This window comes from Rhinoderma darwinii, chromosome 2 (genome assembly GCF_050947455.1).
Source record: "Rhinoderma darwinii isolate aRhiDar2 chromosome 2, aRhiDar2.hap1, whole genome shotgun sequence".
NCBI lineage: Eukaryota > Metazoa > Chordata > Amphibia > Anura > Rhinodermatidae > Rhinoderma > Rhinoderma darwinii.
The window spans coordinates 222,462,294-222,478,814 of NC_134688.1; the positions used below are offsets into that span (position 1 = coordinate 222,462,294).

The 16,521-nt window shown below is 40.4% G+C and overlaps 1 protein-coding gene across 1 annotated transcript in view; it reads left to right on the forward strand.

Moving 5' to 3' along the window:
* The window catches only part of LOC142741794 (uncharacterized), a 659,023-nt gene that overhangs the window by 384,741 nt on the left and 257,761 nt on the right, over positions 1-16,521 (forward strand). Inside the window, exons 78-79 of the mRNA XM_075851126.1 lie at positions 111-317; positions 3,883-4,003. Of these exons, the coding sequence (XP_075707241.1) occupies positions 111-317; positions 3,883-4,003 (328 nt within the window). The remainder of the gene's footprint in view (positions 1-110; positions 318-3,882; positions 4,004-16,521) is intronic.

Sequence of the window (16,521 nt, forward strand, 5' to 3'; positions counted from 1 at the left end):
CACTGAATCCGTTAGTCCCCCGGACCTGACGGGTTAAGGATTCACCTGTAAACGGTCACATCTAAGTTCATAACAAAATACATCTCACATTGGCTACTGTGTTTTTTAAGATTTCAGAAGAGCTTCAGAGGGCCAAAACATGTCACAAAGACTTGCTGCAAAAGAGAGATGTACTGTACCCCTTAGCACGGAGAGGAGCTCTCTTTTATTCCATTTTGATGTCCCTCCGGTCTCTTGCTGATGAATATTGCTTCACCTTAGATTTCCTCCTGAAGCTCTTTGACTCAGCTATTGAAACAAGTAAATATTTTCTACAGGTATGTCACATATATTATTTACATAATTGGAAGCTAAAGGGAACCTGTCACCACCATTCAACCACATAAACCACTATCACCGTTACCTAGTAGCTGCTCTCAGTAATATAAAACAGTCTTTTCCATGTTAAAAATTTCAATTGCCTACCTTTCCTGCCTTGTATGTTAATTAGAAGTAATATGTCACCAGGGCGGCTTTCCTCATTCTCCACGCCTACCTCCTAGATGATGATTGAGATCTTTGTCAGGCCTGACGTCCTCCTCTCGTAGAAAATGACATGCCTGCTCATTGAATCCAGTATTCTGCGCAGGCGCAGAATCAATGCCTTTACTGCACTCTGATCTTATTGTTGTCCATGCAGGATGACAGTGAGGCCAAAGGACAGTTAAGGTTTATTAACGTGCTTGTCTCCATTTTATTTCTGTGGATAAATTAAAGATTATATGTACAGATGTAGCAATCTATACCTTGACTCTTAACACATTAAATACACTGTTGCAAACTTTACCTGGACTTTTTCAATTGCTTCTCAATGGCTTAAAGAGGCTCTGTCACCACATTATAAGTGCCAAATCAGCAACCAATCAGCGTCATACACTTCTCATTGTTCCAGCCCAGCTTCTTTTACTGCACAATCACACTGTAACAATGGGCTGGAACAATGAGAAGTGTATGACGCTGATTGGTCACTGATTGGTCACTGATTGGTCAGCGTCATACACTCCTCTTTACAACGCCCAGTTGGTAAAAAGTAAAAAACGTCCAGTTGTCTATTAAGAAACAAATTAGCATAAATCTAAAATTGCTCATAACTTGCTCAAAAATAATCGTTTTTCAAAATAAAAACAACGGTTGTTATCTACATTACAGCGCCGATCAGATTATGCAGGAGATAGGGCACTTATAATCTGGTGACAGAGCCTCTTTGAGTTATCACGCTGCAGCAAGTTATCGGAGTCAAGATAAGAATTGCTACTTCTGTACCTGCTTTGTGGTAATTGAAATCATAGATACACAATGTAAAGGCCTTTTTACACAGGGCAACAGGTCACATGAATGCTCGTCCCCGATCATTGCCCTGTATAAACAGTGCAACGCTCAACCGAAGAATGAGCAACAGTTCCCTTTATGCAGCACTAAATATTATTGTTGTCAACAGCACATTGCCTTGTGTAAACAGGGAGATGTGCTGCAGACATGATGGAAATGTATAGGTATGAACAATCGTAGTAACAATCGCTCGTCCCCATACATAAACAATCATTGCTCCATGTGAAAGGAGCAAACGAGCGCCGATCGATGAGCTGTCTCGTTGATCGGTGCTCGTTTTCATGGCCCATGTAAAAGGACCTTTAGTATAAAGAAAAAGCAATGCACATTTTAACATAAGTTGATTTATCACTTTTGTCAAATGCCTTTTATTAAAGAAGAACCTAATCTAGTGATTTACACTACTCATGTATTACTGCTGGCTAGAAAAGCAAAACAAAAATGATACCATTGGTGACAGGTCCTAAGTGATAAACTCTGCTGCAATTTAGAAATATGATGGTGTCTGTGAAGCTCAGAATTTCTTGTCATTATGTGCGCATTCAGCTGGCAAGGGCTCTGTCATTTCTTCTACATACTGGATCTTTACAGAGCAGACCGCTGATTCTCTTCTGCAATACACTTGTCACGTGTACAAATCAGGTACATGAGCAAAATGTCACCCATTGACGCTGATGGAACATCAAGAGCATAAGATGGAGTTAAATTGTGTGCCTTGAGACTCTTGAGGATTCTATGGTTACCTGTGAAATAACCTCTCCATGCTAACAAACCACTATAATCTATATACCCTTGTTCTGCTCCCTCAGCACAGAAGAATTATTGATTATACCTCCTGCACACAGGCTTGTTCTGTGCCCAGCAATTCCAATGATTGCCTTTTTATTAAAAAAAAAAATGTTACAAGGAAAAACTCTCCTTGTCTCAGTTAGGGGATTGTTCCTTTGGTTTTTAGATTGAAAAATCGCTTTTATGGGCAATCGCTCTAACTGATTTTGTAGACAACGACATTCTTTAAATAATAAAAATAGCAACACTATGACATTATTAGTGACACGTTATTAGCGACACTATTTATGATACACTACATGGCTCCTATGTACGTATATGGCACCTAAACATATCATCCATATGTGCTTTTTAAATATCTCTAAAACTATGGCCATTCGCATGGATTTGGTTTCTACTGACCTGTTATAGCAAGCTTCACTGTTCTGAGAAGGCTTAACACTAGATTTTGGAATATGGCTGTAATTCTAGCACAACAATATTAGTGAAGTTTGGCAATAAATTATATCTTACAATTGACACTCCAAATCATCCCAAGTCTTGTTCCATGGAGTTAGGGTCAGTTTCTGCATTTATGGCAGTCATGTTCGTCAACAACAAAGTTGACAAACCTTGTGTTATGGACCTAACTTTGGGCATTGTCGTGCTAAAAGATGAAATTTCCTTCCCGAATGTTGCCATAAAGTAAAAAGCACACGGCTCTCTAGAATTTAATTGTACCATGTAGCATTAAGATCTCCCTTTACTAGAACTAAGAAACTAAGCCCAAATCATGGAAGCAGCTCCATACAATTAGGGTATGTCCACACGTAGTGTAAACTCCGCAGATTTTCTGCAACATATTTTATTGCGGAAAATCCATAGCGTAATACAGTAGTAGCAAAGTGGATGAGATTTGAACAAATCTCTTCCACACACTGTGTAAAAAAAATCAGACGAAAAAACTTTCATAAATTGACCTGTGGTGCATTTTTTTTATCCGCAGCTTGTCAATTTATGCTGCAGAATTGCTGCTTTTCTGCTGCGGTTTTTCAAGCAGCGGAAAAGCTGCGATTCCGCCACAAAAACCGCAGCTCAGAAGCAAAGAAGCTTATACTTACGCCGCTCTCCATAGTGATGGCGATGCGTCCCTCTGTACTCCGTCCAGGCTGATCTTTTGGGATGATGTTTCATCCCATGTGACTGCGGCACCACAGTTTGGTGAAGTTTTTAGTCCGGAATTCCCTGCGGGTTCCAGGGCGGATATGCTGTGTACTTTTACGCAGCGTATCTGCCCTGTGTGAGCATGGCCAAACTCCTATCCAATTTGGTTTAAAAAGACAAAGAAAAAGGGGAACTTTTCTATCAGCCTTTTTTTTTATGTGACATGTAACAATTACAGATGAGACAAATTACAATAAATTAAGTTTTTTTCAGTATCTTTTGTCCCATGCACTTCAATATAATTTATCAAACAATGGATGGTAAATGATGATAAATGATAATAATGTAAATTTTTTCACAAATGTTCTATAAAACCTGATGAATAAAGTTTTGTTAATTTCATTTGCAAAACAAAAGAATGGAACAAGGCACAATTTTCAGGGGAACATTGAAACCATCTTTCATTTTCGGACTGGACCATAAGAGAAACCTTTTGTTTAGTACAAAGTTGTACTCAAGCTTACAATATTCATACTTGGAGTGCATGTATAATGAATTACTCTCTCAATCCTTTGGCCTTAGATGAAGAGTGACCTTTTCTATGAAAATGCTCCATTGGCAGCTCCCCATTTAAGCAATCACGAATCTGATGACCAGATCTTTGAAACAGTGACTCACAGTGAAGATGTAAAGGACGCTGGAGGTAAATCTATTATATCTTAAAAGTACAGTTGAGTAGATTATTAAAGCGGTAGCGCACATTCGCATTTTTATGTTACACTGCATGTAAATATGCTTATGTATACACTAAGCTCACCCTACTATAGTATAGTTGTAGTATATTTACCTTGCATATTCTATTTTATTTTAGCCAAAACTAGAAATCGGATTGTAAACAGCTGTGAAAAGTGTAAGGAAATCTTTATCTTCTGGTTGCCTAAACAGGAGCAAAAATGTCATTCATTACTCCACCCACTATATTAAAGTAGACATAAACCACCTTTTTGAGGATATGTAATGATATATAGAACTGTTTTAAGAAGGCAATTCTGTTCTTTAGTCGGTGGAGTTTTTAAGTTCCATCTTTATGACCACACCAAAGGCTTACTAGTTATTTACTAATTTCATATTGATTATATAGCGGCAGCATATCCCACAGAACTGTACAGAGTTTGTCATCACTCACATCAGTCCCTGTCCCCAATGGGACTCAGTCTAATTACCTTATCTCAAACACATACAGTATGTTTTTAACCAGCGGGAGGAAAGCAGAGTACCAGAGAGAGCCCACACAAACACAGGAAGAGCATACAAACTCCATGCAGATGTTGCCATTGGTTGGATGCTGCAAGGCAGCAGTGTTTACTACTGGTCCAGCCTCCTTCAAAAGTTCTGGTAGTTATTTGCCCATTTTGCATTTTGTAAGTTGCGTCCAACTTTTAAGACACCACCATGATCTATGCAGCAGTTATGCAAAAGTGCAAATTCTTTATTGCCAAAGACCGTGCTATGGTGTGTGGTTTGTAACTGATCTTTAGTGATACATATGTCCTATGGCTTAACTAATTTATGTATATCTCTCTTAGGGAGCTTTAATCTTTGACTCCAAAACATGGAGTAGATATTTGGCACATTTTACATCTTAGCTGCTACATCCAAATAAATAATTATCTAGAAGATTCGGCACATAGAGTGTTTAAACAGAAAATTACTTTTGATATATAGTCACTCAAAGGAACATCTTGGATATAATTATAGACCTAGTAGAAAATGCTGCTCGAAGACCAAGTTCAAGCTGAGTTAATTGTGTGCAGCTGCTGACCACTTCTCAATTTCATGTAATGAGCCATTGTATTTGCCCCGGAGACACGCTACCCAGTGTTTAGGAATAAGCTAGCCGAGAAAATGCTAGGGCTTTCACTGAACAAAGCTAATAATAAAGTCTGGCAATGTGCAGACATGTTTCCATTAGATTTTTCTATCCATATACCAGATAGACCATGACCGCCACTCCAAGCTTGGACCATTTACTTGAAACCTTTTGCTTGTAGTAAAATAATCTGCTTTAACTAATTAGATTATCAACTCCCATGTGAAATGTGCATATTTTCTGTTATATTTCCCTGATTATTATGTGGCTATGCATGGGCTAAACATGTAGATTTTGAATGTAACGTTTGGACAAGTAATATTAACTTTTGTACCCAGTTAGTTTAAAACAAGATGATAGAAAATAATCTATATACAGTATTCTCACACAGCGCAGTTTGGTGCAGCCTTGTTCATTTTATAGGCTCAAAAACAACATCTTGCTTTTTTGGGCACTTACAACAGTTTAATAAGGATATTAATGACTCCAGCACACGGCATAGTAATGCTGCGGAATTTCCATCTGGAACTTCTGTGTAGCAATTAGTATTTGAACAAATGACATCCACACTCTACGGAAAAAAACTCAGAAAATACGTGCAGAAATTGACCTGTGGTGTGGATTCTAAATCTGCAGCATGTTAATTTATACACTGTGGAATTTCCGCACTGAAAATCTTAAAGGCAATTCTGCAGCATTTTTGTCCCATGTGCAGGGGGCCATAAACTTGATTCATGCGTATTTGTTGCAGATTTTGATCCAGATTTTTATGCCAAAAGCAGGAGGGAATCTAGGAAAAAGAAGAACTATAACTTTTTTCTTTATATTTCTAAGGCTACTTTCAAACATCAGTATTTCGGTTTGTATTTTATATCAGTATTTGGAAGCCAAAATTAATAGTGAGTCCAAAACACGGAAGAGGTACAAATCTTTCCATTTTACTTTCTCTGTTTATGTGACGCCTCTGGTTTTGGCTTCTAAATACTGATGCCAAATACTTACCAAAATACTGTTAAGTGAAAGAGACCTAAGGCTGGATTTACACATTGTGTATTTAGTGCAGATTTTGTTGCAGATTTTTGAGCCAAAGCCAGAAGTGTTTTTAAAAGGAATGGAAAATATAAAATAAGAACTTACACTTCTTTCTCCTGGACCCACTTCTTGCTTTGGTTTAAAAATCTGCATCAAAATCTACGCTAAATACGCAATGTGTAAATCCAGCCGTAGGTCTCTTTCACACAGCAGTATTTTGGTCAGTATTTTGGTTCAATATTTGTAAGGCCCATTTCACATCACATTTTTGCCTTCCATCAGAGGTATACATCAGGAGGACTCCCAACGTATACCTCCGACGGAAGGCTGCAATGTATCCCACTGTATAAGCATACAGGAAAGTTCGTAATGTCACTGTCCATATATGGACAGTGATGTCAGGAATTCCAATTCTGGAGTTCCCAGCCAGAGCATCGAAAGCACTCTGACTGGGGAATCCGGCCCTGGGAAAGCGCTAGACTTCACTATCGCAAGCGATCTGGCTGCTAACTGGCTCTGATTAAAGGTAATGTGTCGCTAGAAAATGTTTCTTTTTTTTTTAGTTAAACAGTTAGTGTATAAGTGATTAAACATTGTTCTAATTTTTTTAATATTTTCAAGAGTCAGGAAATATTATAAATTAGATTCTAATTTATAACATTTCCCAGTGCTGGTCACTAGATGGAGCAATTCCCAAAATTGCAGCATTGGCATGTGGTAAAGCAACCACATTGCTTTATGCTGCAAAATTTGAGAAAACTCACTCGCTCTAGTGAGCTCACAGAATCCCCCCTCCTTTATCCTGGCTAGTGCCAGGAGAAAGGAGGGGATTGAACGGTCAAACCTCCTACACTGTGTGTCACCATTTTTTGAGCTAACACACAGTGTAGTAGGTTTACATACAGTAGTAAACACACAGTAAAACACGTACATACACAGAGCTAACTTACCTGCTCCTGCCGCCGCCGCTCCCTCCGGTCCGTCCGCTCCGTCTTCTCCCTCCGCTCCAAGTGCACAAGTCCGGAAGCCGCGACCGGAAGTAGTAATCTTACTGTTCAGCCGCGGCTTCTGGTCCACAAGAAAATGGCGCCGGACAGCATAGTGGATGGAACGGGCCCCGTTCGCATTCACTATGGGGCTGTATGTGCCGTATTCAATGTCTGTATGTGTCGTTAATCGACACATACAGAGATGGAAAAAAAATGGCAGCCCCCATAGACAAGAAAAAGTGAAAAAATAAAAAAAAGTAAAACGCAAACACACAAATAAATATTTTTTTTCTTAATAAAACACTAAAAGCAAATTGATATAAAAAAAATTTTTTCCGTGACACTCGTCCTTTAAGCCCTTGATGTCTCTGTCCATATAGGGACAGTAATGTAAAAAGCTTTATTGAGACTCCGGCCCTGAGGAAGCCCCTGATATCACTGTCCATATATGGACTATGAGCCCTATGAACACATTTATTGTGTAGGTTGGGGGCCTAAGTCAAAACCAGGAGTGGGTCCATAACACGGAAGAGGTACAAATCTTTCCATTATACTTTTTCTTTGTGTAGGTTCCATTCCTGGCTTTGACTAAGTACTGAAACAAAATACTGAACAAAATACTGAACAAAATACTGCCGTGTGAAAGAGAGCTTATACTGAAATACCAGAGAAATTAATAAAAGACAGTCTCCTTATTCTGATTGTAAAGGAGAGAGTGAGTTAGTGTGTTAGTTTGTTTGTATGTGTGTGTGTGTGTGTGTGTGTGCGCGTGTGTGTGTGTGTGTGTGTGTGTGTGTGTGTGTGTGTGTGTGTGTGTGTGTGTGTGTGTGTGTGTTTTTTTACAAACCTCATGTGTATGTGTAATGAATATGGCTTCATTTCGAATGAGTGTAGCCTTCCTTTCACCCCAGCATTCATAGCTTGTTTTGGTTCCTAACTCACGCAGGTGCGTCCACTGAGAACACAGAGAGACTCTAGTAATCTGTGCGGTTATGCTTTTCTTTTCTTTACTGTGTCGCTGATTATTAGACCAACTTTTCAATTTCTTCATTCCGGAGCGCCAGTAATGTAGTTGACGAGAGTGCAACAATACACATTTTTAGTTACAGATGGGGAGATTAGATATTGTTTCTTTATGCACCATAAACATCTGGGACTTGTTTAAAGCTTTTAACCGGGTTTGGAGTGCTTTCTGGAGCACGTGAAATCCCCATAATACAACTAGGAGTTTTTATGTTTTATTGAGTTGGATCACAAAAGGGAGAATTTTAAATGAGCCCCACGTAGAACATTTGGACTTAGAACTTCAGTATGAGAAAAGAAGAAGGCTGCATATGGTTAGTGGCTGTAAAGTGCAGCCTCGCAAGGATGTAGCATATAATAGAAAAGGTGCTATGTGTGCAGATTAGATGGAAGTGTCGAAGTGAATACACATACAGTGGTTTTGCATAATGAGGTGTACAGAATCCCACGGGAGGTTGTTAAAACAGACAAGACAGCCTGTGGTAAACAACAAGGAAGGTAATCTTTGAAAGCAGATGGCTTTTGAAATCCTGGCAAATAGCTGTTTTATAACTAAAAAAATCTGTTATTTCAGGACAAGGTTCACCTCCCCCTTCTTCCTCCCATGCATATTTTAAATCGACATTTTTAGATAATAAAACTCGGTTTCTAATTGAACATTAGTCGTACAGCTGACTGTAAACATGTTGGAGGATGAAAGAGATTAGCACCTTAAATAGTCTCATCAATACATAAGTCACATGCTATATTACAAACACAAGATAATGTTCCTGTAGCAGGTAGTTGGGCTGCACATATTTACCACGTTTCTCCTAGGGGAATGTGTTCGTGAAATACACTGCAATTTCAAATGGTATCCATTTGCATTCTGAGCATCATACAGTTGCTATGATGTGACAGCAGTTTGGAGCACTTTTTCCATATGAAATTAATCTACTTCAGTGAATGTTGTGAAGTGCCTGTGCTATAATTTAACATGAGAAGAATGACCATGTAATTGGTCCCACATGGGGATACATTATTTTCAGACAATTGGGGTCCAGATGTTTTGTTTTTTTTGTAAACAAATAACAGGTACCAAGGTAAATCCACTTGATGACCAGGGTATTTTTGACCTTAATGAGTGTACACTGTTTTGAGACTTTATCCACATTCTGATGTAAAAAATATGAACTTTTTTTTAGTTGTTAAGCTGAAAGTGCTGTATTTTGTGACTGGCAGAGCTTTTTTCTATAATTTTTATACCTGTCAGTTTTTGCTCTTTTAGGATTTTTGGAAAATTGGCATGGAAAAATTACTAATTCATATAAAGCAACCATAAAATCAAAATAATATTTGCGTTAATCATTGCCTGCCATTCATTTAGATTTTTGATTTAGAGTTTTGGGCTCTGGGCCATAGCCTTGTAAGTTTAAAACGTTGTGCGTTTTCTATTCTCTATTAGAAAAAAACTTTCTGAGCACATTATAATTGCACATATGTTTTTTGTTTACTACAGATTAACCTTGTACTTGCACTGTAAAAATCTGACTGAGAGACCATAGATAGTAAATAAAGTTTCTGCCTTCTCTAATGTTCCCTCGGCTACCCCAGACAGCTAGGCAACCAACTTCCAGCCTGGAGTAAATACCGGTCCTTGGTCACACATATTCGACTTGTATTGCACCAGTATTTACGGACCCGTGCCCGTAAATACGGGTCCGGGGTCACCAGTATTCCACCCGTATTTACGGGCACGTTTTAGCTGCAAAATTGCACTGCACTAATCGGCAGCCCTTCTCCCTATCAGTGCAGAATAAATAGAAGGGGCAGCCCTTTCCGCAGTAAAAGTAAAAGAAATTCATACTTACCCGGCCGTTGTCTTGGTGACGCGTCCCTCTTTCGACATCCAAGCCGACCTCCCTGGATGACGCGGCAGTCCATGTGACCGCTGCAGCCTGTGATTGGACTGTGATTGGCTGCAGAGGTCACATGGGCTGAAACTTATTCCCAGGAGGCCGGACTGGAGGAAGAAGCAGGGAGTTCTGGGTAAGTATGAACAGCTTTTTTTTTTTCACAGGTTGATCTATATTGTGATCGGTAGTTTCTGTCCAGGGTGCTGAAAGAGTTACTGCGATCGTTTAACTCTTTCAACACCCTGGACAGTGACTATCCCCTGACGTCGCCTAGCAACGCTCCCGTAATTAGACTTCTATGGGCCTGCCCGTGACGTAATTATGGCCTGAAATAGGACATGTTCTGGATTTTTCAACGGCAAGGGCACCTTCCCGTAAGCATACGGAGAGGTAACCGTGGCCAATAGAAGTCTATGGGCCCGTAAAAATGTGCCGTAATTACGGCCCGTAATTACGGGCATTTTTACATTCGTGTGCATGGGGCATTAGGCCCCATGCACACAATGGTATTTTTATCTATCCGTAAATACTGTCTATAAATACGGATCCATATTTCATCCGTATATAGGGATCCGTAAAAAAAAGAGGTAGGCTGGAAATGATGTCGTCAACATGTTGCATAGCAATGATTCCATAAATATGGATGGTTTACGGATGCACTTCCGCAGCCGTCCGTATTTACGGAAGCGCCAATATGCCTCTATGGGAGAGTCCGTGCCGTAATTATGGACAAGAATAGGAGAGTTTCTGTAATTTTTCAGCACGGACACCCATCAGTAAAAATACTGAAAGGTGTCCGTGGTCAATAGAAGTGATTGGGTCCGTAATTACGGTCCGTAATTACGGATGAAATATACAATCGTGTGCATGGGGCCTAAACCCTTCTATTAGTCCAAAACACCAAGTCAGCATAGCGCAGATAGTCTTCTTGCCAGTGGTTTCCTTGTAGCAAGATAAATTACATTTACCAGTGGATACCAGAGGAGCCAGTAATGGGCCATCTTATTTTTAAGGGGGTTTATTATTTTGGGGGCACAAAAGAAGATTATTACTATAGAGGCACAAAGTTTATTACTATGGGTGGGGAGAGGCCCAAGCTTAAATTTTTCACCAGGGCCCATGAGCCTTAAGCTACGCCTCTGCGTCTATGTCTAAATGAAGTGAGACTACCTCTGCCAGAGGATGTTTTATTCTAATTGCCATATTTGAAGTCAGGAAGGCCAAATCCGCTGACATTCCCCATCAATGCAAGTGAATAGGGTTTCTGTAACCCCATTCATATACTTTGGAAAAAAAAATTGTATGGATTAATGAGCGTACTATGGATTTTAATATTCACAGAATATTTATTATTGTTTCAAATTCTCAGCGGCAAAGCCGCATATTAGCTACATCAAATTGTAATGGGGCAAATCTGACGTCTGAAAAGACTCTAATCTGAGGCAATTAGCAACTTCCTCTTAGGTTTTTTTTTTGCCTTTCTCTAAATCAACGCTGTAGGATTATAGGTTGTACTTGATAAACTTGTGACTTTTTTCAACCTTTTCATGTTACTATGTAAGAATTTTTTTTCATAGAAATTAAAATATGCTAAAATAACAAAACAATATCAAGACTTCCTAAATTCTTCCAAAAATGCTGCATTTACCATTTGCTGACTATATAGCCACTTTTTAATTAGAAGTAAAGCTTATGTCAAATAATAGAGCAAATCAAACTTCCTGCAGTACCATTAGTGGAATACAGGGCACAATTTATGGTAATAGACTTTACACAATGCCAGACCACACAATGGGACTCTTTTGCTAGTGTGTCTTGTGTAGAAAGTGCGGTTTGACTCAATTTTGCAAATTACTAGACCAAATGGGGCATGGCTTATCAGGGAATGGGTGTGGCTTGCTGGAAAGGGGCGTGACTTAAAATGCGCTAATGTGTGCCATGAAGCTGGCACAATATTCTGTTTTAAAATAAGACAAATTAAAATGGGTATAAGAGAATAGAAGAGTGTCTAAAAGGTCATACAAGATGTGCCAAAATTATCATGCAGCATGTATCACTGTGATTAATTTGTGATAAATGACGTTTTTTGCTTTTTAACTATTAGACAGCAGTAGTAAATGTGGGCCAATATATTTTTTCTGGTGATCCCAACTATATCAAAATCGCTCCCACTGCATTCTTCTTGGAGAAATATACAGTGATGCTGATATACAACATTGCCTTTGCATATACAGCAAGTTTATTTCTTGTGCAATGTAAAACTTGTGCAGAAGTATTCTTGTGCAAGTGTCCTCGTTTAGATGTAAGATAGACTGTCTTTCTTACTCTTAATTATATTTGATCATCTCGTAAGTTAACTGGACCTTAACATTTTCAAGCCATCTGAAGCCTCTGTTATGTCATAAATAACTGATATTGGTTTTATATATGTAAATGAACTATACTACATCAAATATGCCTATATAGTTAAAAAGGCATATATTGGAGAGTAGTTGACATTTTTGAGAATGTGTTAAGATCAAGTCATCCTCCAGGGCTAAAATGGTTCTGAGAACAGCAACTAAATGTGCACTTTCCAGCGCTTGCAGTTCATTATAGTACAGTATCTTCTTATGATTATATGAAATTTAATCAAGCATATTCAGCAAAGAAAGTGTGGGTCCAGCTGCTTCTCTTTCAGCGTCATGGAATAAATTATAGCCAATAGACAATACCAAAATGTTTGTACCAGTAAACTGGTCCCCAATACTCATATTATTGAGCAAATTATCTTATGCAGTCCAAAATTAAAAACACACTTCATAATATAATTAGTTATATGCCCTTTTTACAAGATTTATTGACGGTTGTGCAGATGTACCTAACATTGTTTAATATTTGTAACCATTGGTTAAGTCCATAGACCCTGTGATGACATCCCCTGTTCTGTAGCCTCTGGCGTATGGAACATTAATTCCCACAAGCCCACCAATAATATTCTGCCAAGCCCAGAATAAGTCATGAAACTCATTTTCAGTCAGTAAACCCCAAGCAAGTAGCTGAAGTTACAGTAGTGTCATGGGGCCCGTGTAAAGTGAGGCTGTCACAGGGCCTGCAGAGGATGGTATGGATCCACTGTGCCACCATGGGATTTGACCCTGGGCTAAATCAGGAAGCAGAGTCTAAAGGGACCCCAGGTCTTCACTTTTTTTATTCCCTGTACTGGTATCTGTAATTCGCTGCTGGGGAACCCCCAGAGTAGTCTCCCTTGGTGACCGCCAACATAAACAGGCATAGTACTAAATTAATAGACAGTATGCGGGGTCAGGTATAGCAAAGATCAGGGCAGGCGGTCATGGACTACTAGCAAGCTGTAAGGGGAGGCGGCAGGCAAGAATAATTAAAAGTACAGGCAGCGATCAATCACAGGAAATACAATTAAGTAATTGCAGGGAATCTCTACACAAGCTAGGAAGATCTTAATTGCCCAGGCAAGGAGTTCAGGAAAGGGAGGACCCTTTATACTCAGAAAAAGTTGGGTTGATAATTTGGCGCGGGCTGGACCTTTTAGGTAGGTGAGAGTCACTAGGTGTGCTCTAGGAGCCAGACCAGAAAGTGACTGTCGGCGGCGTGGGAGGTCGACAGAAGCAGAGATCGGGAGAGAGGAGCAGTGCTGGCCAGAAGCAAGAAGACGACAGGGCCTGGTAAGTATAGGTGGTGGCAGGGAGCCATTACAAATACATTGTAAACAGTGGCGTAGCTATAGGGGTCGCAGGCCCCCCCACACCACATATATAAAAAGTTACTATAGTAACTGGGGCCGCAGGTCCCTGTTACTATAGTAACTAACAGTACTTACCCGCCTGGTTCCGGAGCGCAGCGGAGGTACTGACGTCACAGCGATTTGTGCAGCGCATGACGGCACAACATCCCGACCCAGGATAAAGTCAGGACAGGACCTCCGCTGCGGCTGAGGAGGAGGGTAAGATTAATATCTCTGTCTGCTGAAGCTGATAGGTTGGGTTCCGACTCCCGGGACTCCCCCAATCAGCTGTTTTGAAGGGGCCGCAGCGCTCGTACGAGAGCTGCTTCCCCTTCATTCCGGTCACTTGCTCACACTGTGAATGCGTGTCGGCGACTCACAGTGTGAGCAAGTGAGGGAAATTAAGTGGAAGTAGCTCTCATACGAGCGCTGCGGCCCCTTGAAAACAGCTGATTGGGGGGGGTCCCGGGAGTCGGACCCTGACCCATCAGCTATTGATGGCCTATCCTGAGGATAGGCCATCAATGTTTAGGGACTGGACAACCCCTTTAAGCCTACGATGTAGCAGGCTTAGAGGGCCCATGACACAGGATCACAGATTATGTGATGTTGTCTGCTGGGCCCTGTATCTAAGCCAATCACATGGTAGGCTTAGATACAGGTCCCATGTGTGATCCTGTCTGATGGGCCCTGTATATAAGCCTACCACATGGTAGGCTTATATACAGGGCCCCAGCAGACAGTAATTTTATACTGTATAAGATTACTCTCTGTTGGGGCCCTGTATCTAAGCATCTTACATAACCACATGGTAAGCTTCGATACAGGGCCCATATGTGATACTGTCTATTGGACCCTGAATCTAAGCCTACCACATGGTAGGCTTAGATACAAGGCTCCAGCAGACAGTAATATTATACTGCATAAGATTACTGCCTGCTGGACCCTGTATCTAAGCTTACCTTGTGGTAGGCTTAGATACAGGGTCCAACAGACAGTATCACACATGGGCCCTGTATCTAAGCCTACCACATGTGTTACTAATCGTTTTTTTTTGTGTTTGTGTTTTTTTACAGGTTCGGTCATTGGACTACGTCGGATTCATTGGACTACTTCGATGACGGCTTTTTTTATTATCAATAAAATGGTTAATGAGGGTTCTGTGTTTTTTTTTTATTTCAATAAAATATTTTTTATATGTCTGTGTTTTTTTTAAAACTTTATTACTACCGCCTTAGTAATGGCTGCCGGCTGATTGACAGCGTCCATCACTAAGGCGGGGCTTAGTGTCAGCCGGTACAGAGGCTAACATTAAACCGCTTTATTACCCCAGTATTTTCCTGGTACCCACAGCCACCAAGGGTGTCGGGAAGAGCCGGCTATGATCCAGTACTTGACCATCTGTAGTGATGGTATTATCAGGCTGGGAAAGGCCAGAAACAGCACCCCCCCCCCACAGTACTGCTAGCCTGCTGCTACTTTATTGTATCTGGCTCGTTATGAAAAACTCACGTTATTTTAAAAATAATAATAACTGGAAAGAACGATGTGGGGTCCCCAATTTTCATAACCAGCCAGATACAACATAGCAGCAGCAGGCAGCATTACCAGGGTGGGAAGGGCCACTGTTTTCGGCCTTCCCCAGCCTAATACTACCAGCCTGCGGCCGCCCCATCACTACAGATGGTCGGTTACTGGTTCGTACCCGGCTCTTCCCAGTACCCCTGGTGGCGGTGGGTACTGGGGTAATAATGGGGGTTAGTGTTAGCATCTGCACCGGCATAACATTAAGCCCCGCCTTAGTAATGGACGTTGTCAATCAGCCAGCAGCTATTACTAAGGTGGTAATAATACAGTTTAAAAAAATACAAGTACATTGAAATTTTTTTGTTAATGAAATAAAAAAAACACACAACCCTCATGAACTATTTTATTGAGACTAAAACAAACGCTGTCATTGAAGTAGTCCTCGAATCCGACATAGTCCAACGACCGAACCTGTAAAATAACACAAACACACAAAAATAATTAGTAACACATAAAGAAGCAAAACAATTATTATTCTTACGTTTCCTGGGTCTAGCGCTGGAGCCGCAATGTCAGCGAGCTGGGCCCTATATCTAATCCGATCATGTGTGATACTATCTGCTGAGCTACGGTATCTAATCTCATCATGTGTGATACTCTTCTGCTGAGCCACTGTATCTAATCTCATCTTGTGTAATACTGTCTGCTGAACCACTGTATCTAATCCTATCCATAGTTTATAGGGTCGTAGTGCTATAGATATGCTGTCTCCTATACACACATATACACACACACATATACAAACACACACACACACACACATTTTTTTTGGGGGTATATGTATTGGGGCTATTTCCCCTGACATTTTAAGACCTTAGTGACACCCTGCAGAGGCGTAGCTAGGTTCTCCAGCACCCGGGGCAAAGATTCAGTTTGGTGCCCCCCCCCCAACCTCTTTCCCGATATCTCCTTCCCCCTCGCTGTGTTTGTTTTCCCTACCAATCAATGACGTGCCATTTCTTTTCCACATTTTTTTTAATGTAACTCGAACATAAAAACATTTGTACATTTTACAAGCAATATAGTTCTATACACAACACCAGAACCAAGCTTAGTACATAAATACAACTTATCAATTTAGTG